Source organism: Natator depressus, chromosome 7 (assembly GCF_965152275.1).
Source record: "Natator depressus isolate rNatDep1 chromosome 7, rNatDep2.hap1, whole genome shotgun sequence".
NCBI lineage: Eukaryota > Metazoa > Chordata > Testudines > Cheloniidae > Natator > Natator depressus.
The window spans coordinates 91,735,147-91,756,460 of NC_134240.1; the positions used below are offsets into that span (position 1 = coordinate 91,735,147).

General features: G+C 44.1%; 3 protein-coding genes across 4 annotated transcripts in view; all 3 read left to right on the top strand.

The window, feature by feature from the left end:
* TBC1D12 (TBC1 domain family member 12) overlaps positions 1 to 6,122 on the top strand; it is a 95,224-nt gene extending 89,102 nt beyond the window's left edge. For both annotated transcript variants that reach the window (XM_074959060.1, XM_074959061.1), the window contains 2 exons: positions 543 to 801; positions 4,331 to 6,122. In XM_074959060.1, coding sequence (XP_074815161.1) covers positions 543 to 801; positions 4,331 to 4,399 — 328 coding nt within the window. In that variant the 3' untranslated portion in view covers positions 4,400 to 6,122. The remainder of the gene's footprint in view (positions 1 to 542; positions 802 to 4,330) is intronic.
* The window catches only part of TNKS2 (tankyrase 2), a 299,288-nt gene that overhangs the window by 215,094 nt on the left and 62,880 nt on the right, over positions 1 to 21,314 (top strand). The gene's annotated exons all lie outside the window — the stretch shown is intronic.
* Positions 10,244 to 21,314, top strand: part of NOC3L (NOC3 like DNA replication regulator) — a 34,834-nt gene continuing 23,763 nt past the window's right edge. The window contains exons 1-5 of the mRNA XM_074959068.1: positions 10,244 to 10,470; positions 12,309 to 12,519; positions 13,700 to 13,826; positions 18,423 to 18,580; positions 18,693 to 18,752. Of these exons, the coding sequence (XP_074815169.1) occupies positions 10,462 to 10,470; positions 12,309 to 12,519; positions 13,700 to 13,826; positions 18,423 to 18,580; positions 18,693 to 18,752 (565 nt within the window). The 5' untranslated portion in view covers positions 10,244 to 10,461. The remainder of the gene's footprint in view (positions 10,471 to 12,308; positions 12,520 to 13,699; positions 13,827 to 18,422; positions 18,581 to 18,692; positions 18,753 to 21,314) is intronic.

A 21,314-nucleotide genomic window follows, 5' to 3' on the forward strand; every position in this document is an offset into this window, starting at 1 on the left:
AAAATTTTGGTCCGTCCCTAAAAAATGAAATCATTCAGAAACTGCCAACCAACCTAAAATTTGTTTTGTGAATATGCCCATATGATGCCTCAAGCCTTTTCCAACCACGTGGACAAAAATACTACTGAAGCCTAAACCAAAACAAAATTCAAGGAAAAGCCCTGTTCAGAGTGTTGTATATCCCTACTCCACACTGTTTCTTTGGAAACATTTGGATTGTGGTGGGTGGGAAATATCTGAATTGCTCTATGGGGGAGGGAAAGAAGGCAGCTCTCAAATGTAGCATGGGAAGGAAATAGCAGATAATCTCAGATTGGGAATTCAGATTCTAGGGGACCATCTAAAACTCTGCTAGCTTTTAAAATTGCAACTATTTATTTGACAAAGAATAAAACTAGAAAACATTTAGCTCTTGAACATGTCAGTGCTAATTTGTCATTTGATAGCTTTCAGCAACCTAGAGAAGGGAAGGATATGGAATCTGATCATGTTTCTGAAGCAAAACAATAGCACTAACCAGTTACCTTTTTATACAATTATAGGATCTTCACACTCTACAGCAAGTCACTACCACTTGATCTGGCCTGTCGAGTCTGGGATGTCTTTTGTAGAGATGGAGAAGAGTTTTTGTTTAGAACAGGATTAGGAATCCTTCGATTATATGAAGATATCCTCCTACAGATGGACTTCATTCATATAGCGCAGTTTCTAACAAAACTGCCTGAAGACATCACATCAGAAAAGCTTTTTAGTTGCATTGCAGCTATTCAGATGCAGAACAGTAACAAAAAATGGGCCCAGGTGAGTGAAAATAATAATGTGAATAGAAGTAGTTAATACACATTTCTCAAAATAGACAGTGGCCTGTATAAATTCAGAACCTGTAGGGTAACTCCATTATAGAGCCTACTTTCTGCTGGAAGTCTGATTCTACTTTTAAAACAAAGAAAACTGTATCAAAAGCATATGTTTGGATTGCTCTCTCTTTCTGTGAAGTGCATCCTACTTATCTATTTGAAGAGCAGATCTGGTGTCATTCGTGGAGGTGATTGCTTACTACTTCCTTCATTGGTAAATAAGTGCAGGAAAGGAAGTTCTTCAAGTGCTTGTTCATGTCAGTTCCAATTAGGTATGCCGCCGCATGCATGGCAGCCAGAAAGTTTTTCCCCTAGCAGTATCCGTCGGGTCGGCTCAGGTGCCCCCCTGGGGTCATACCTTTATGGCACGGGATATAGAACCCTGCCGACCTGCCACCCCATCAGTTCCTTCTTACCACCTGTGACGGTTGGCCAGAATGCTCATGGCTCTTGCTCTGTAAGTGCAACTCCCCTAGTTTCTTGACTTCTTCATGTAAATAGTTTGTATGTAGTGTATAGTTGTATTAGTTTAGATTTAGATATGATTTAGTTGGGGGTGCACCTTTTTCCCCCCCCCCACCTCCTTTTTTCCTTCGTACCAGGGCATGCCTCAATCCCTGGGGTTTAAACCCTCCATAGACTGTGGCAAGCATATGACCCTCACACTTCTTGCCTGAAGTGTCTTGGGGAAGGCCACCTCAAGGAGCACTGCAAGATCTGCAAGGGTTTTCGGCCAAGCACCCAAAAAGAGAGGGAGCAGCGCCTCAAGGTACTGCTGATGGAGGCTGCTTTGTTTCCCCATTTGGACCCTGGCTTTGCGGAGCAGACGCCAAGCGCCTCAGCACTGGTACGTGGTGCCCTGGCACAGTCAGGACACGAGTCAGTGCCAAGAAAGGACTCTAGTAGAGACTCTTGGCACCGGCAGGCGTTTCCTCATAGGAGCTCCGCACAGGGCAGTGGGTGGTACCTTTCTCATTCTCAGGTCCCCCACAAGAAGAGAAGACCCGAGAAGAGATGTTCCCCCATGCCCAGGGCAGCACTGTAGGAGCCCGCTGTGAGACCCATGTACGGCCTCGGGAGCTCAGCCTTCGTATCGAAGGTCACGTTGCCTCCTGCCAATAGAGCTCGCTTGTTCGGACCTGGTCAGACAAGTCGTCCTTGGCAGTAGGAAACCTTCCACAAGGGCTACCTACCTGGCCAACTGGAGGAGATTTTCAATCTGGTCAGCACAACGCTGTCCATTTCCAACTCTCATGTCCATAGCCCTCAGACTGCCTTCTCCATTTCAAGCAGCAGGGGTTGTTCATGTCGTCAATAAAGGTTCACTTGGCTGCCATTTCTGCCTTCCATCCAGGTACAGGTGGTCGGTCTTTGCCAACCCCATGGTCGGTCGTTTCCTGAAAGGCCTCGACAGGCTATACCCACACATCCGACGGCTGGTCCCAGCATGGGACCTCAACCTGGTCCTTTTCAGACTAATGGGGCCATCTTTCAAACCACTGGCAACATGTTCTCTGCTGTACCTCTCCTACAAGGTGGTATTTCTGGTGGCAATCACGTCAGCCACGAGGTGTCTGAGCTCAAGGCCTTAACATCAGATCCCCCTTACACTGTGTTCTATAAGGATAAAGTTCAGTTCAGACTGCATCCAGCTTTCCTTCGTAAGGTTGTCTTCCAGTTTCACATCAATCAGGATATCTTTCTCCCAGTTTTCTACCCTAAGCTGCGCTCTAGCAGTGAGGAGCAAAAATGTCACTCGGATGTTCGCCAGGCATTAGCTTTTTGCATTGAGCAAATGAAACCGTTCCAGAAGTCCATTCAGCTGTTTGTTGCAGTAGTTTACAGAATGAAAGGGCTTTCCAGTCTGCTCCCAAAGGATTTAGTCATGGATCACGTCCTGCATCCCGGCATGCTATGACCTTGCGAAGGTACCTGCCCCTTCACTTACAGCAAACTCTGTGAGGGCGCAGGCTTTGTCAGCTGCATTCCTGGAGCATGTTCCAATCCAGGAAATATGCAGAGCAGCAACGTGGTCATCAATACACTTTTACCTCACATTACGCTATCGCCCAGCAGGCCAGAGACGATGCAGCCTTTGGTAGAGCCGTGCTGCAGTCAGTGAACCCCTGAGCTCTGACCCTGCCTCCAAAACTTGGACTTGGTAATCGCCTAATTGAAATTGACATGAATCAGCACTCGGGGGGGGGGGGGGAACGGTTACCTACCTTCTCGTAATTGTTCTTCGAGATGTGGTGTTCATGTCTTTTCCAATATCCACCCACCTACCCTTCTGTCAGAGCAGCTGGCAAGAAGAAACTGAGGGTGTGGCGGGTCGGCAGGGTCCTGTATCCAGTGCCATAAAGGCGTGACCCCAGGGTGTGCCTGAGCCGACCCGACGGATACTACTAGGGGAAAACCTTTTTGGCTGCCGTGCATGCGGTGCACACACACCTAATTGGAATGGACATGAACAACACATCTTGAAGAACAAGAATTACGAGAAGTTGTTTTTTTTTGCCTGCTCCATGGTCATGGAGCTTTGAAGGGAACCATAATAAAATGGTTGCCCTAAAATGAATAGGCTCAGGCATCCTTAGGATCCTGTATAAGACAGTGGGGAAAATGCTATAGTTAGAGGCCAGAAAACAAATATTTATTGTAAAACCTTAAATCTTATTTATTATATAAAATATCTCCTAACTGGGAAATCGACTAAGATGTAGGATTTAAAGTTTATATAGGGCACTTTTTCAGCGATATTTCTTGCTTCTATATAGTGCAGCTTTGAATTGTGGCATTTGAATCTCTTGTGGGCTTCAGCAGCTCAGGAGCTGGTCACATTTTTCTGTATTTGCCCAGAATTTCTTTTTCGGAAGTTTTAGAAAAATATTTAAAATCCAGTATTCAGCAAATGTTTGCACTATTGCTGCTGAAATCTATACCAGACTACAAGAGTACAAAACCCAAGATTGGGATGAAAGAGAAGCTAAACACATTTTTTGCTGTATCAGGCTCTCTTGCACACTGAGCAGTGAAGAACAGGTACTTTAAGTGAAGCCATCATGTGGGCTGGGCTACTTGGTAGTGCTTTGCCTGTCAAATGTCTGAGCTCAGTTCTGTTTGCTTGTGGAGGAAGCTGGAGGTGTGGGAGTACTCCATAGGATGGAGTGGAAAGGGAAGTGCCTTGATTGTGGCCAGTAAGGATTAGTGGTATCTGGCTTCTAGTCCCTTTCAGTCAGTCTCTTCATGTGGAGTTGGCAGTTACAACACTTGGCCTAAAGATTAGACATTAGGGGAAATGTAGGGATCCTCAGGTTTATGATAAATGTAAATCCTTGCTGAGAAAAACATCTGTATTATGATCTCTTTATAAGGGTAACCTATGTTATGATAACTATTTTAATATTTAATTAACATTTATTTTTTTAAACCTGCAAATCATTTTAACCTGCCTTTTTAACACTAATTTATAGGTATTTGCCTCATTAATGAAGGACAACAAAGAAGGGGACAAGAACCATAGCCCAGCACTGAAAAGCTAATCTCCATAATGTAAAGGTCTATTGATGTAGAAAACCACTTGATTAAAAAGGATTTATTACATCATTTTTATGTGAAAACCACTATAGAGAAAAGCTTAAGAAACACGAGGAGAGACAGTATTTGACTGAGTACAGTGGCAGAAATTGATGAAATCTTCACCCTGTTGCCAGTATTAAATAGCTTTTTGTGGGAAGAATTGTTTTCACAGAAAGCAAAATACTAAAACTTGTGAAACTGAGAAGTGGGTAATACATATTTAATATTTAAAAAGAATCTGCTTAATGCAATAAATATTTGTAATAACTTTTGTTGGTACTTACAAAAATTTAGACATACTTTTTTTACAAATACCACAAAGGCACTTTTTTTGGGGAGTGACGAAAATATTAAATAAGTACTGCTATCTGAACCAAACACTCTGGTACAAAATTACCACCACAATTAACCAGTAAGAAATATTGTGGACCAAATGAGTTTGTTTCGGTATGTTTGTACCAGATAATATAAAGTATTGGGGTATGTCTTATTTAGCTCACTTAAATTGTAGCTTCATTCTTCAGTTTAGGCAAATTTAACTCAGGAACTGTGCAAATATTGTGCCCTATCCTGCTATAAATGAAGTCAGTAGCAAAAGTCCAGTTGACTTAAATGGTGGCAATATCAGGCCCATTATTTGTAGTGTATTATAAAGGTGTGTATACACTGCAAATTAAGGTATAATGGTAGCATGGGTAGGTATACTGGTGCAACAATTCTTAATCTAGTTAGCATGGGTAACAGATGGTTTCAATCATTTGTTTTTTGAAGTGTTGGGTGTGCAGCTTTCTTAAAGGAAAATTAAATGGATATTCCATGAACTGTTTGCCACCAACAGTTTATCTTGCTTAATCATTACTAATAAAAGAAATGGTTCGCTCTTATGCTTGATGGTGAACACTAAAAACAATCTTCTGACAAGTCTCTGTATGTTTTCAGGAGCATTGATGCTAAAAATTTCAGTCCACACAAAAATGCTGAAAAAAAAATGCAGACGGAATAGTTTTTGAAACTTTCTTTTATGGTGTGCAATACTAAAAAATCCAAAAAGCATATTGTTTGGCAATACTTTGCTTTTTCTTTTAATTGTATGAGATCTAAGATCATATGGTACATGTCACACAAGCAGATATTTCCTAGTTTCTAAAATATGTAAAACACAATGTTCGATCTTAGGGATTAGAAATTGAAAAAGGATAATACTCTAAGTAGCTAACACTTGCTCTTTCGGAGTCCATTTTTGATAGTATTTAATGTAAATAAATTGCTTACTTGTGATTTTGTAATTGGTCCCTCTGTGGAAATGAAGTCAGATTTATCATTACATATTTTTAAATTTGGGAGGTTTTTTCAGTTGTCCAGTGTTAAAAGCAAGGTCTGCATAACTTGTTCTGGTTAAAGATTTGAATTACAGTGTAGTGTAACTTTTTATGTCGCTATCTGGTTTAAAACTACATTTAAATATACTACTCATAACATACAATTTAAAGTTAAAATGTCTGAGATTTTTTCTTGTGTGTATTCACTACTTTAATTGGATCCAATTTATTTGTCCTTTGTTTTTGAGTTCTGTTGTACAGTTTTCTTACTTTTCAAGTACAAACATGTATATAAAATTGTAAATAGAAGGGATCTAGCCTTCATTTAAGACCACTAGTAACAATCTTGTGTAAATAAAACTCATAAGCAGAACAAGTATTGAGTCTCTTTTCCCTTTTGGGGGCATCTTCTTTAATTTAATACAGGAGAAAACTCTTGCCTAAAAAAACTTCTTGCCAAACTTTTCTCTTCAATCTGATAGAGTTGTACCTAAAAGATTTTCTTGTAGTGAGGAAAACTGAAATAATGTATTAATTGATAAGCTTGATGTACTGTGTTGCTGGTCATCCCAGGTGATAGATTCAGCAACATTGCTGATCTATCCCATTTAACATATGTACAATGCACAGCATAGTAGGGCCTTTGGGTACTACTGTAATACAAATGAGTTGATATTGATTTGAGAGTGCTGGTTTGCTGGTGAGCTAGGCTGGGGGTGTGGGGAATGCCCCCATGAAAGTGTTCCACTTGTGGTCCTGTCCTGGGGTCACTGATGGAGCCAGAGTCCAGGGGGGCATTTTGCTGTCTTGATAATAGATAGGCATGTTAACTGTGTTGCCAGGGACAGTCAAGGGGATGGAAAAACTGACTTGTATTCAGTGAGTCACTCCTTATTTCATTGTTGACCCAAAGGCACATGTTGAATTTGTTCTGACAAGGGGTTGCTTTTCTGATAGTGTGAGGAGGAGGTGGAAATAAGTCTATCATCACCAAAACTTGTTCTACGTCCGGGAAATAGTGAAAATTTGGACAGAAGAGGTATGATGGCGACCTTTCCTCTGTCAATAGATCAGAAGAGGACAGTATTACAATTCAGGCAATAAAGAGGTTAACATTAATTGGATAGTAGTTTGGGCATAGGAGACACCTGAATTGTGAGCAGTAATATCATATGTGCTTCAGGTAGGGTAATCACATGCCCTTATATTAGGGTTTTTGTCTTATATAAACAACTATATGCTCCCCCCACCCTCCTGAAAAAAGTGTCCTAATTTTTCACACTTGCTATCTGGTCACCCTAGTTTCAGGTTTTCTTCTGCTGAAGTTACATGCTAATAGAGGATCAGTCTAATCCTCAAGGGTATAATGAAAGGATTGGTCCAGAACCAGCACACATTGGAAATGGTTACTATTGCTTTCATAGAATCATAGGACGGGAAGGGACCTTGAGAGGTCATCTAATCCAGTTCCCTGCACTCATGGCAGGACTAAGTATTATCTAGACCATTGCTGACAGGTGTTTGTCTAACCTGCTCTTAAAAAAAATCTCCAATGATGGAGATTCCACAACCTCCCTAGGCAATTTATTCCAGTGCTTTACCAACCTGACAGGAAGTTTTTCCTAATGTCCAACCTAAACCTCCTTTGCTGCAATTTAAGCCCATTGCTTCTTGTCCTATCCTCAGAGGTGCTTTCATGAAGCACCTACTGATAACTCTGCTCAATGAAAATCCAAAACAGAAAAGTGGTTCTGCATTACAACTCACACCAATGCTTGTGAATTATTAAAAAATGAGGGGGGGAAAAGTAGGATGGTCCAGTGGTTAGAGCAGTTGACTTGGACTTGGGGACCTGTAGTGAGGACAAATACATTAAAGACTATTTGGTGCTCAGATATGGTGCTGATGGGAGCCATATAAGTATTTACTATAGAACGAGGATATGAGAGTGCTTCATATAACTTTTTTTTTTTTTGGCGTTTCAGAAGACAGGAGGGTGGGGCGTAGTCTGTGCTCAGCCTCCAATTGTAAGTTGGTGATATTAGACAAAATGCTATACTGTTTCCCTTGTTTCACTGATGTCAAAACCCCTTGTCCCTAAACATGCATTCAGACGATAATCTCTTGAAATTCTGTCCAGACTTCTTGTGATCAAGGTGTAAAGTAGTAGTAACAATCCGTTAGTATCCTCAATTTGTAGCTTAATTTTCAAAAAGGATATGAGCTGGAAACTCTCTGCTTCTGCCAGACCTTGGTCCTTAATTTGCTAAATATCAATAAGAGTATACCTGTGACAGTTATGCAGACAATCCCATGATGTGGAGTGTGGATAGAATAATAAATGATTTCAGTATCTGCTGCTTTACCATAGGACTTTAGCTGGGGTATTAGTTGTCAGTTCAGTTCTGTCTTAGGGACAGCAAAGGCATTCATCCAACTGTTTGGAAGAATCATAGAATATCAGGGTGGGAAGGGACCTCAGGAGGTCATCTAGTTCAACCCCCTGCTCAAAGCAGGACCACTCCCCAATTTTTGCCCCACATCCCTAAATGGCCCCCTCAAGGATTGAACTCCCAACCCTGGGTTTAGCAGGCCAAAGCTTAAACCACTGAGCTATCCCTCCCCCCTTTCTCTTAGCTCTTCATAATTAGAGGAACAATGTACTTGGTACCAAGTGCCAACCTATGTTAGCTAGGCCATCAGTAATGAGGAATTATATTGTACCAGTCCAGGGGAGCTAAAGAGTTCAGCCTTCCTCACAGGAAGGCCTAGTTGCTGTGGTGATAAGCATATGGATTGTGGCGGGTAGAAGAGTCTGACTTAATGGAGGCTAAAGAATGGTACTCTATAAAACTAGCGTTGCTGATGCAAAATAAACTAGGACAACACAATTTCACAGGAATGTAACAAACCTTCTCAGGGACATCCAAACAACTCCATGTAGGAAACCAAACGAAATAGTCTTTCGTTAACTGTTTTATTGATGCTTTATGGTGAGACAGATCATTCTAACTTCAGCCAGTTTTGAAAGTTTAGTATACTTATCTTTTGCACAACTGGGTCACTATAACTTGTTTCAAATTCATGTGAAACAGCTTTCAAAAGCAGTTGGTTTCATGCTGTATGAGGTCAACAGGAGTGTAAGTAGGTGATCTAGCTACTATACTGAAGTGGGTGCTTTCAAATCTTGCCAGAATATTACTGGTTGGGAATGTTGATTTCTGTTTCACCTTGTCATTTTGGTTTAGGGCATGAGTTAGTAGGGTGAGGGCATGGGTGCTGGAACTAAGGGTGCAGGGGTGCTGGCTTGACGTTTCCATTATATACAGGGTTTACAGTTTGGTTCAATGGCTTCAACACCCCCACTATAAACACTTGTTCTAGCATCCCTGGGTGAGGGTGGCAGGTTCTCTAGCACCAGTAAATATTTTTCCCCATCTTGGTTGAAATGAACGAGTAGCAGCAGTTGGATTCTCCTGACCAGAATAGTGTTTCCAACTTTCTAATAGCAAAAAACTGAACACCCTAGCCCTGCTCCTTCCCTAAGGCCCTACCCCTGGTCACTACCTTGCCACTCCCCTGGTGGCTTGCTCTGCCCTACTCTGTTTCATTGGGCTGGGGCAGAGAGTTCGGGTTGAGGGCTCGAAGTGGGGGTGTGTGTATCCTGCATGGTGGGGCCAGAAATAAAGGGTTCAGGGGGCAGGGAGTTAGGGGTGCAGTAGGGGGTGAGGGCTCCACCTGGGGGCTCTGGGGTGGGGCTGGGGATGAGAGGTGTGCACTACAGGAACAGGCTCCAGGCTAGGGCTGAGAGATATGGAGTGTGGGAGGGGACTGTAGGTTGAGGCAGGGAGTTAGGATGCAGGAGGGGGTACTGGCTCTGGGCTGAGGTGTGGACTCTGGGGTGGGGCTGGAGATGAGGGAAGCTGTGCTGCACCCTGGAAGCAGTTAGCACCAGGTCCAGCTCCTAGACGGGTGGGGTAGGAGCCTCTATGTGCTACTCTTGCCTGGCCCCAGGCACCGCATTGTGGAGCCTCCTGGTGCTTGGGGTGGGGAGGGTGCATGGTCCACTACCTAGGAGCCAGACCTGCTGGCCGCTTCTGGGGCGGAGCGTGGTGCCAGGACAGGTAGGGACTAGCCTGCCTTAGATCCCCAGAACTGCTGACCGGACTCTTAACAGCCCTCTGGGTGGTGCTGACAGGAACCACCAGGGTCCCTTTTTGACTGGGTGCTCCAGTCGAAACCCGCACACCTGGAAACCAGCAACAACTTATCTTCATGGAGTTGTTCCTGATTGACTCTTGTGGCCATGTAGCCTGGACCAGGAGTCGCCACCCATACAGCTAGCCAGGAACAACTCCACAGGGAGAGACAAGCCTGTGAATGGTTTTCACGCTTTCAGCAAAATAGACCAGACGCTGCGAGAGGTCCTAGGGTTTCAAGGGCTACTGCTGCAGCTGTTGCCTCACGTGTGGGCGTGCAGGAGGGGCGCCGGCCCCTTTAACCAGGCCGCTGCAGCTCCAGCTCACTGGCGGGGTTGGAATGGAGCAGGGCGACTCTAGGCCCGGGGCGGGGTCACACACGTCTCAGGGGTGTGTGGTGCGCGGCCAAACACGCCCCGCTGTGAGGCAGCTCAGCCCCGCCCCACGCTTCCGGGCCTGCGCAGCGGTCTGTGGCCGCGTGTGTCCGGGATCCTTAGAGCCGCCACAATGAAGCCGGTGAGGGGCTCGGTCTGCGGGGCCGGGGGGGACCTGGGCCTGCAAACGGGCCCTGTGGCGGAGAGCCGGGCCGGGGGGGCTCGGAACCGGGCAAGGCGCTGTGTGGGGGAGAGCCGGGCCGGGGGGGGCTGTGGCTGTGGCTGTGGGGGAGGCCGGGGCGCGGGGCCCAAGGCGCTGTGAGGGGGAGAGCCGGGCCTGGGGGGGCTGTGGCTGTGGCGGAGGCCGGGGCGCGGGGCCCAAGGCGCTGTGAGGGGGAGAGCTAGGCCTTGGGAGGGCGGCTGCTGATGGCACGGTCCTGTGAGGGAGAGTGGAGCGGGGTAAGCGCTCGGTGTCGCGGGGGGAGGGGGGCACAAGGCGCTGTGAAGGGGAGAGCCGGGCCGGGGGGGGGGGGAGCGGTGGCTGTGGGGGAGGCCGGGGCAGGGGGCACAAGGCGCTGTGAGGGGGAGAGCGGGGGGCACAATGTGCTGTGAGGGGGAGGGCCGAGTGGGGGCTGTGTGGGAGGCCGGGGCACAAGGCGCTGAGAGGGGGAGAGCCAGGCCTTGGGAGGGCGGCTGCTGATGGCACGGTCCTGTGAGGGAGAGTGGAGTGGGGTAAGCGCTCGGTGTCGCGGGGGGAGGGGGGTACAAGGCGCTGTGAAGGGGAGAGCCGGGCCGTGGGGGGATCGGGGGCGTTACGAGCTGTGGTGTCGTTTTGGGGCTGGTACATGGGCGGCTCGTGCCCCGAGCCCGGCTGGCTGCTGAGGCCCGCGCAGCCTCTCCAAGGCGGGCCCGGGGTTCTCAAAGCTCCCTGTGTCTGCGCCTCCTTGTCAGCAGCACCCGGGGGCGCACATAGCCCCGTAGGCCCGGTATTGAAGAGGAAGGGTGAGGAGATAGAGGAGGACTGTGAATTATGTGGAAAGCCCTCATGTGAAGAGGCAGCGCTGACCTTCTTACACCTCTTTGGGAGCAAGACCGGCACCTTTTGAAATGTTCACGTCATCACCCCTACAGATATCTCAGAAGCAGATCCCTGATATCTTTTGGCAATTGGCTTCAAAGATTGTTGATAATAAAATTAACAGGGACATTGTTTGTACTACCATGGCACTTGGGAGTCCTAGTCATGAACTAGGACTCCATCCTGCTACATGCTGTACAGCTTATCTTAGGAACAGATCACAGAAATATCAGTATGGTCACATTTCTGCATCCATGTCTGGAACCTGAATAATGGGGGCAGAGGTAGTCTGAATGTCAACTGTTGCTGGAGCTGTCCCATCACCTCTTTCCTAATAATCCTTCCTAAACAAGAGGCCGCTACATATGTGCTATAGGACTATATTAAAACTGCATTGCTTTCTGTGCTGGATATTTATAGAACTAGGTTTCAGAGTAGCAGCCCTGTTAGTCTGTATTCGCAAAAAGAAAAGGAGTACTAGTGGCACCTTAGAGACTAACAAATTTATTTGAGCATAAGCTTTCGTGAGCTACAGCATCCGATGAAGCAAGCTATAGCTCACGAAAGCTTATGCTCAAATAATAATAATAGTACTTCTTTTCTTTTTATAGAATTAGGATTGTTCAGAAACGTTTCTGTAAAATCTTTGGCCCATTTGTTTCCAGGTTATTCTGCTTAATGCAATTAATTTCACTAATTAGGAATTGGGTATATTTAAACCTAAACACAGAAATCTCTGTTCACAAGAAATTTGTTATCCAGCATGGGTGTTAGTGAGCTTTAGCGTGTCTGGTTTAAATCTTTTGCTTAAATGTAGTGTGATTTTGGCTTTTTTTTCTTTTCTTTTTTTAAAACAAAAATAAACATGAATCAGTTAACTGAAGTTTTCTGTTGGTTTCCAGAGAAAAAATAAAAAACGAGTTCCAAGTTTTCGCAAGTTGCTGAAAACTAGTAAAGTAAAACTTGACAACAAGTTAAAGAATAAACAGTTTAAGCATCAGAGCGTTGCTAAGAAATATCGAAAAGAGCAAAGAAAACTTAGGCAAGCTGTCAAAGATGTTACATCCAGAACATCTGTTCCATTGGAGGAGGAATACAAGACAAAACATGCAGGTGAGTGTTCGCTTGTGTCAGGTAGTAAATTTAGCAAGGTTTCTGATCTATTTTGCATAGATGGGGGATGAGAGGTAAGTATGACATTGTAATTTGCATCTAGTGAAACCAGAACTGAACCCAATCGTTACAATTTGTTGTTTATTCTGGTACTGCCATTAGTGATATGTACAGATGTTTGAGTCTTGACTTGCCTTTTTGTAGATTATCAGTCAGTTCTTTGCCTCTGCATCAAAGGATTATGTGCATGGAGTGTGGTGAGAAAATTGTAATAATGCTTATATTATTTTTTATGCAAGAGTAAACAGTATGCAGTGCTTTACAAAATGAACTGCAGGAAAAGTATGACATCAGAGTTTCCCATTATAAAGACAAACTTATGCTTTAATATTCAGACAATCACTTTTTTTTTATTCTTGTCGTCTCTGAATTTTCTTTTCTTCTCCTCAAGAGTGCCTGCATAGATTTCTCTCTGGACCAGTTTATGTTCAGTATTATGTTTGGTAACTGCACTGCTCACCTTCTTGTCTCCTGTTCCAGACTAGATCCTGAGCCTGTTATTTTTCCGACTGTCAAGTTTGTACATTCCTATAGACTCAGATTCAAAAGCTATTTTGCACCTGAATTCCTGATTGTTCTATCTTTTTAGAAACAGCCCACATATCACGTAAGCATGTCAAAAATGTTCATATAGATTCAGTGATGGAGCTTGCACATGGTATGATGCAGAATGCACATGTGCTAGTTTTTATCTTCTTTTTCTTTATAAAGAGAACAAAAACACCTTCCCAACACTAGAAATATGAAGGAAAGAATTAATTGGGCATGACTGCCCCAAACTAAATCCTTTTAGATGGGACTATTCTTCAAAGTCAGGTTTATTTGGCCTACTGAGATTGATGAGGTCCTTTTTTATTATCTAGATAATGATTGTGGAGCCAGGAAGACTTAAGGTCCTGGATTTTGCAAATACTTATGAATGTGAGTGACTTTACTCATAGGAGTAGTCCTACTATTGTAAATGGGTCTAATCACAGGAATAAAGTTCAGCATGTGTGTTTGTAGGATTGGGGCTGAAGTGTGGAGCTGAGAAGATTGACAAATACAGGAAAGGTGCATTTTTAAGTTTGCACACAAGTGCAGTGGCTCACAAGTCTGTCCATTTTCTTCTTTGATACAGCTAAAAGAAAGGAGGAAGAGGCGGAAGAGGAAGCACTTCCACTGGATATGATGGATGAAGATGACCTGAAATTAATGGAAGATTTGGCTCAAAAAGCATCATTTGTAACGAGAGACCTTTCTTCTAGGTAAGTATTCTCATATACCCTTACAGTCTATAAGCTGTAGTGAGATTGATAATACTTCCTATTTAGACTTTACTTGTTCTAGTCACACATTTTCTATTAACACATTCATCAGCACTACTGTAGCTTCCCTCTTATGCTGGGAAATTACTTTCTCCTAAGATACCTTGTCTGCACAATTTTCACTCCTGTCTCAACTCCCTAGCGTGAGGCAGATGGAATCCCCAAAGCTCAAGATGTTTTTCGGTTCCTACATGCAGTGACAGCAGCTATGGAGAAGGAACCAATCTCTACTCGTGGTCACATGCTTCCCTGGACTTCCAGCCACTGTCCTTTGAAAATTCAAGTCAATTCTTGATTGAACCGAATACAAAGACTTTCCCTGCAGTGTTAAGCCAATTATCAGAATAGTTTGAAACATTTCATGCCTTAAATGCAGTGATGATAAGCTTTGGATGCAGATACGAAGAGGGAAAAAAAAAAAAGTACCTGCGACGTTTGTGTGGGGGAGAGCGGGTGGGTGAGTGAAAATTTTGGAAGGTGATATCTCCAGAGAAATAAATTACCCTATATTTCTTTCACTTCCTGAAATAGGATCTCTGCAGGATTCTCAGTCCTATAGAGGAGCAGAATTATAGTATCTTTTCTTTATTTCTTAACAATATCCTTTGGCAACCAGTAGGAAATGCCATGACCATGGGTACTGTGAAGTTAATAGTTTGTTCTAATTTCCAGTGTAAACTCAACTTTTCTGTTTAACGGGTTATAAAAAAATTTCTTAATTTGACATAGAAAGTATCAGCTCAGAGGACTTTCTTTTTTTAAAAAAATATTGATTTGGAATTAATTTTGACTTTTTAAAAGGAGGAAGAAATGTTCTGCTTCCAACACTTACTTATGCTAATCCTAATTCAAATGATTTTGTTAAATTTATAAACTATTAATGTAGACCAGTTTTTGAAATATACTAAAAATTAATTTTTGACATACAGAGTTACAGCACTCCTGCATTCTGTCGTGCTGCGTAAAATGCTGTAGCTGGTCTACAAGTTGTTAGCTAAGATACAGTTTTATTTTTAAAACACAACTCGGTTTCCAACTGTTACAGAACATCTGAAATAGATCTTGGAAAACTCTAAACGTGTATGTATATTGAATGACATTGTGCAAGCTGTGGATCTTTTAGTTTGACCGAGTTTCTTTTTATTTTAAAAAAGACATTTTTAAATTGTTGAGATAAACATTTGAAAATTAGCTACTGTGCCAAATTTTTTTTACTTTCATATTGTCTTCTAAAGCACAGAATGTAACATTTTCCAATTTTAAAAAATCCCCCATTCTTCTCCCTTTTATTCTTATCAGTTGTGAAAAGTTCATAGAAACATCTGCATTGTAGCCACTATGGCCAAGATCCACAGAGGGATTTAGGCACCTAAAGTTCCAGTTGTAGACTCCACTATAACCACAAAATCCTCACTCGGCTGCCATGTAACCCTGTAGGCCCCTACATTCACTCAGTACCTAAAGTTTTGCTGTAAAAGTTCTTTAATTTCTGCCTCTGGGCATGTCTGCTGCTGCCACAGTCTTGGTGCCCATCTCCTGCCTAAACGCCAGCATGATCCATAAACTGGGGGAATGGTGCCTATTTTAACTACAGGTAGTGGTGAGCTGGAGCCAGTTCACTGGAACCGGTTGTTAAATTTAGAAGCCCTTTTAGAACCGGTTGTCCCTCGTGGGACAACTGGTTCTAAAAGGGCTTCTAAATTTAACAACCGGCCAAAAGTGGCACCTTAGGTGCTGACTCCATGAGTGCTCCAGGGCTGGAGCACCCACGGGGAAAATTTGGTGAGTGCAGAGCATCCACTGGCAGCTCCCCACCCCAGCTCACCTCCGCTCCCCCTCCACTCCTGAGTTATGCTCTGCCCTGCTCTGCTTCTCCTCCCCCAGCTTCCCGCGAATCAGCTGTTCGCGCAGGAAGCCTGGGAGGGCTGAGAAGCAAGCGGCAGCTTCGCACTCAGGCCCAAGGAGGCGGAGCGGAGGGGAGCTGCGGTGGGGGGTATAAGAAGGGCCGCCCGCACTGCAGCAGGTAACCCGGGGCGGGGGGGGGGGCGCGGCGGGGGCGTGCAGGGGAACCACTCCCCGCCCCAGCTCGCCTCTGCCTCCCTGGGCCTGAGCGCGAAGTTGCCGCCTGCTTCTCAGGTTTCCCGCGCAAACAGCTGGAGGTGAGCTGGGGTGGGGCAGGGCGGGGTGGGGAGCTGCTGAATTTTCCCCATGGGTGCTCCAGCCCCGGAGCACCCACGGAGTCGGTGCCTAAGGCACCACTTTTGATGTGATCAATGGGGGGAGCGGCCGCTCCCCCTTCTCCCCCCCCTAGCTACACTACCCAGCCCCTAGGAGCCAGAGGGACCTGCCGGATGCTTCTTGGGAGCTGCCCCAGCTAAGCAACACCGGGACCCCCCACCTCACCCCCCGGCAGGTCCCTCTGGCTCTTAAGGGCGGGGTGGGGACCCACTACGGTGGCCCACGAGACCCTCCTGCCTGGTTCTGGGGGCAGTCAGGGGACAGGGGAGGGGGGTGGATGGGGCAGGAGTCCCGGGGGGTGGGCGTGGGCCACGACCCCCTCGTGGGGTGAGGAGGGAACAGGTTGTTAAGATTTTGGCAGCTCATCACTGACTACAGGGCTTAGTTCAGTGCTCTGAATATATCTACTGGATCAGGCCCCATTCAAAATCTGGCCAGAGGTAGAGGTGGTTGGGCCTCCCTTATAAGTTTTTAGCCCAATGATTAATTGAAGTAGTTGAGCCAGAGAAAAAGAGTGAGAGACTCTGTAGCCTGGGAGATGGGAGTTGTAAAGTCCAGTCCCCCTGCTCTAATGACTCTTTAATTATTTATTGAAGGTGGAACAGCTTGAACAGGAGAGAGTGAGGGAGTCCCACATCAGAATATCCCATAGCCCAGTGGCTAGAACACTCTCCAGAGAGGTGGCAGGCTCCTTTTAAATTCTTCCTTCTCATCAGGCAGAGGAGGTAATTGAATCCAGGTCTCCCACGTCTCAGGAGAGTGCTCTAACCACTTGGCTAAAAATTATAAGGTAGGGTGACAGTGGCATCACCTCCTCTGACTGTTAGGCATGGAGTTAGGCACTTTTCTAACTCCTTCCCACAAGAAACAGGTTAGGTGCCTAAGCTGCCTGACTCCAGAAGAGGGGTTCCTCGCTGTGCATTGCAAACACATATAGATACCCCCCTGCAGTCCTGACTTAGGTACCTAACTGTGAGAGGGGCAGGGCTGAGGACATACCCCTCTCATTGGCATCGTCCATTGGCTAGTTTGGGCAGCTCCCTGCCTAGCTTGCTGGCTTTGTGTTTTGCATTCTCAGGCGTCTATTTCTTCCTGTGCGTTCCCTAGGCCACTATCTCAGGCTTTGTGGATCCTGCTGCTGTTCCATTGATTTTCTAGGTGCCTAAAAATTAGGCATTGCAATGCCTAATCCTTTGTGGATCTGGGCCTGCCGGACCATGATGGTTACCTATTATTTACAAAACATATAAACATATACAGGTTAGGAGTCTGAACGGAATGAAAACAAACTAAGTTATGACCGCTTGTAAAAGGAGATGGCACACCAGACTAAAACTAGGACACTCGTCTGTTTGCTATGGCAGATCTTATGACAGTGAGGCCTCTTTCTACTGCTCTCTTCTTTGCAGCCTACTACATGTTTGGCCCAAAGCATCTTGTCTGATAGTAGCCACACTAATTAGGTTTTCACAGTTCTTCTAATGCGCATTTCATTCCTCTTTAAGACTTACTTACAAGTTTTTGCAGTTGAACTTGGAGCCTCCTAGTTTGGACCCATTTATATTGGCTTAAAAATTTGTTTATTTGTTAGGTGCTGACAATCTAAATCAAAACACTTTCGTCAATGCTAATTAAATGTTAAAATCAATTAATTAAATGTTTTTGTTTTTGTTTTTGTTTTAAACTGATTTCAATTACCAACCCTTAGAAACCAGCCTGGGGGCTAGTGTAATAATGCTGACATTCACAAAATAACATGACTGACTTATTTTTATTTGTAACTTTCAAGTAAAGTGTTTTGGTTATTGGTTTTATAGTGCATTCTTTTACTAGATTAAGTTATGACAGGTTTCAGAGTAGCAGCCGTATTAGTCTGTATTCGCAAAAAGAAAAGGAGTACTCGTGGCACCTTAGAGACTAACCAATTTATTTGATCATAAGCTTTCGTGAGCTACAGCTCACTTCATCTGATGCTCAGATAAATTGGTTAGTCTCTGAGGTGCCACAAGTACTCCGTTTCTTTTTAGGTGAAGTAAGCCATCATGATTTCATATCTAAGTTTACTAAACATTGGAGGTGAACAGGAGGGTGGATTTTTTGTTCATTTTTATTCATAGAACAGTGAATAACTGGAGAGGCAACTGAAACTGACACTGAAACTCACTCAGATGTTCTGTTCATGATGTACTGCATGACTTTTTTTTTTTTTTTTAGGAGTTTAATTTTGCAGTGTACTTTGAATTTACAGTTAATATCTAATTTGTTGATGAATTAAATAGTCTGTCTTGCACTATACAGTGAACCTGTTCATGCCAAGAAACGAAAACAGGAAAGCGTGATTGGCAGATATGAGAAAATGCCAAGGCGCATGCAGACTGAGCCAGAAAAAGAACTTATTCACCTGCTTCCTATCAAAGACAAAAGTGGCATTATTCCACAAACAATGGAAAAGCCAGGTAAGAAACAGGTGCTGGATTCAACATAGCAGCCAGCAAGGTTGTATTTTATTAATTTTTTTAAACCTGAGTGCGTAGTGTTAGGTTTGTAATATACATTCCGTTCTTGCAGTCATCGGTGTTGCACAGAATGAAGAGGATGAAGACACAGAAGAAATGGAGGTGGTAGAAGGTAATAAAACACCCTGTTACACTTAGACAACTGAAAGTGATTTTTCTGTTTAATAGAGAAAGTCATTTACCACAGAATGTGTTCTGCTTAGGAGGTTTTGGAACAGACAGCTCAATTCGGTCAAGTGTCATTTTACCCACACAATTTGGCAATGTGTCCTGTCTTGCTTCATGCTCACCTGCTAGAATTCCAGGACTTGCAGGAAAAAATTTCTGTCGCGACTTCAGAATTACTTTATTTAATATCATTTTGATGTGTTGGTGTCTCTAGAATTGATGCTTAGACTAAGCCCTTTGGAACTGTTGTGTCTTTTTCACAAGTGAGGGAAGAAGCCTCATTCTTAGTTCAGGAATCTCTGGCTTGCCTGATTCATGGTTATTATTCCAAAACAAAAAAATCTTAAAATGAAGCATGTATCAGTTTTTTGAGTATATATTCCCTTTCAAGAATTTTTTTAACTTGAACTATCAAATGTGAAAAGAAAAGGAGTACTTGTGGCACCTTAGAGACTAACCAATTTATTTGAGCATAAGCTTTCGTGAGCTACAGCTCACTTCATCGGATGCATACTGTGGAAAGTGTAGAAGATCTTTTTATATACACACAAAGCATGAAAAAATACCTCCTCCCACCCCACTCTCCTGCTGGTAATAGCTTATCTAAAGTGATCACTCTTCTTACAATAAGAAAAGGAGTACTTTTGGCACCTTAGAGACTAACCAATTTATTTGAGCATGAGCTTTCGTGAGCTACAGCTCACTTCATCGGATGAAGTGAGCTGTAGCTCACGAAAGCTCATGCTCAAATAAATTGGTTAGTCTCTAAGGTGCCACAGGTACTCCTTTTCTTTTTGCGAATACAGACTAACACGGCTGTTACTCTGAAACTCTTCTTACAATGTGTATGATAATCAAGGTGGGCCATTTCCAGCACAAATCCAGGGTTTAACAAGAACGTCTGGGGGTGGGGGTGGGGGGTAGGAAAAAACAAGGGGAAATAGGTTACCTTGCATAATGACTTAGCCACTCCCAGTCTCTATTCAAGCCTGAGTTAATTGTATCAAATTTGCAAATGAATTCCAATTCAACAGTTTCTCGCTGGAGTCTGGATTTGAAGTTTTTTTGTTGTAATATCGCAACTTTCATGTCTGTAATCGTGTGACCAGAGAGACTGAAGTGTTCTCCGACTGGTTTATGAATGTTATAATTCTTGACATCTGATTTATGTCCATTTATTCTTTTACGTAGAGACTGTCCAGTTTGACCAATTTACGTGGCAGAGGGGCATTGCTGGCACATGATGGCATATATCACATTGGTGGATGTGCAGGTGAACGAGCCTCTGATAGTGTGGCTGATGTTATTAGGCCCTGTGATGGTGTCCCCTGAATAGATATGTGGGCACAGTTGGCAACGGGCTTTGTTGCAAGGATAGGTTCCTGGGTTAGTGGTTCTGTTGTGTGGTATGTGGTTGTTGGTGAGTATTTGCTTCAGGTTGGGGGGCTGTCTGTAGGCAAGGACTGGCCTGTCTCCCAAGATTTGTGAGAGTGTTGGGTCATCCTTCAGGATAGGTTGTAGATCCTTAATAATGCGTTGGAGGGGTTTTAGTTGGGGGCTGAAGGTGACGGCTAGTGGCGTTCTGTTATTTTCTTTGTTAGGCCTGTCCTATAATGGGAGACTTCTGGGAATTCTTCTGGCTCTATCAGTCTGTTTCTTCAGTTCCGCAGGTGGGTATTGTAGTTGTAAGAATGCTTGATAGAGCTCTTGTAGGTGTTTGTCTCTGTCTGAGGAGTTGGAGCAAATGCGGTTGTATCGCAGAGCTTGGCTGTAGGCGATGGATCGTGTGGTGTGGTCAGGGTGAAAGCTGGAGGCATGTAGGTAGGAATAGCGGTCAGTAGGTTTCCGGTATAGGGTGGTGTTTATGTGACCATCGTTTATTAGCACTGTAGTGTCCAGGAAGTGGATCTCTTGTGTGGACTGGACCAGGCTGAGGTTGATGGTGGGATGGAAATTGTTGAAATCATGGTGGAATTCCTCAAGGGCTTCTTTTCCATGGGTCCAGATGATGAAGATGTCATCAATATAGCGCAAGTAGAGTAGGGGCGTTAGGGGACGAGAGCTGAGGAAGTGTTGTTCTAAGTCAGCCATAAAAATGTTGGCATACTGTGGGGCCATGCGGGTACCCATAGCAGTGCCGCTGATCTGAAGGTATACATTGTCCCCAAATGTAAAATAGTATAACTATAACTTCCAATCTGTTTCTTCACTTCCGCAGGAAGTTATAGTAATACTATTTTAGTTATAATAATTTTAGTTATTTAGTTTCCCCTCCCCCCCCCCCTCCCCCCAAGACGTTCTTGTTAAACCCTGGATTTGTGCTGGAAATGGCCCACCTTGATTATCATACACATTGTAAGAAGAGTGATCACTTTAGATAAGCTATTACCAGCAGGAGAGTGGGGTGGGAGGAGGTATTTTTTCATGCTTTGTGTGTATATAAAAAGATCTTCTACACTTTCCACAGTATCCATCCGATGAAGTGAGCTGTAGCTCACGAAAGCTT